General features: G+C 52.7%; 1 protein-coding gene across 1 annotated transcript in view; it reads left to right on the top strand.

Annotated features, from left to right (window-relative positions):
- Positions 1-264, top strand: part of LOC119585968 — a 12,677-nt gene that overhangs the window by 7,040 nt on the left and 5,373 nt on the right. Inside the window, exon 4 of the mRNA XM_037934682.1 lies at positions 195-241. Coding sequence (XP_037790610.1) covers positions 195-241 — 47 coding nt within the window. The remainder of the gene's footprint in view (positions 1-194; positions 242-264) is intronic.

The raw sequence follows: 264 nt of genomic DNA, 5'->3' as shown, positions 1-264 counted from the left end.
AAGCTCCGCTCCAGAGATAAAGACCCTCTCTGGCACTTCCCTTTTCACGAGAGCAACAAGCTGACTCCCCCCACCCCCCTCGCCCCTAAGCACGTGCCTCTTTATCCATACAAATCTGTCGTCGTCCAACAGAAATTCGGTGTCCAATATCGTCAGGTATTGGAAAATTATCAGTTTCGTGAGCTTTTTCCCAGCCTTTGGGACAGTCAACTCTGTCCCTTAGTGTCCCCGAGTCGTCAGGGTCTGTTCCGCTTCGCCTGTCCG

This window comes from Penaeus monodon, chromosome 20, assembly GCF_015228065.2.
Source record: "Penaeus monodon isolate SGIC_2016 chromosome 20, NSTDA_Pmon_1, whole genome shotgun sequence".
Classification (NCBI taxonomy): Eukaryota; Metazoa; Arthropoda; class Malacostraca; order Decapoda; family Penaeidae; genus Penaeus; species Penaeus monodon.
Note: the sequence above shows the minus strand (reverse complement) of the source record. Positions and strands in the feature narration are given on the sequence as shown.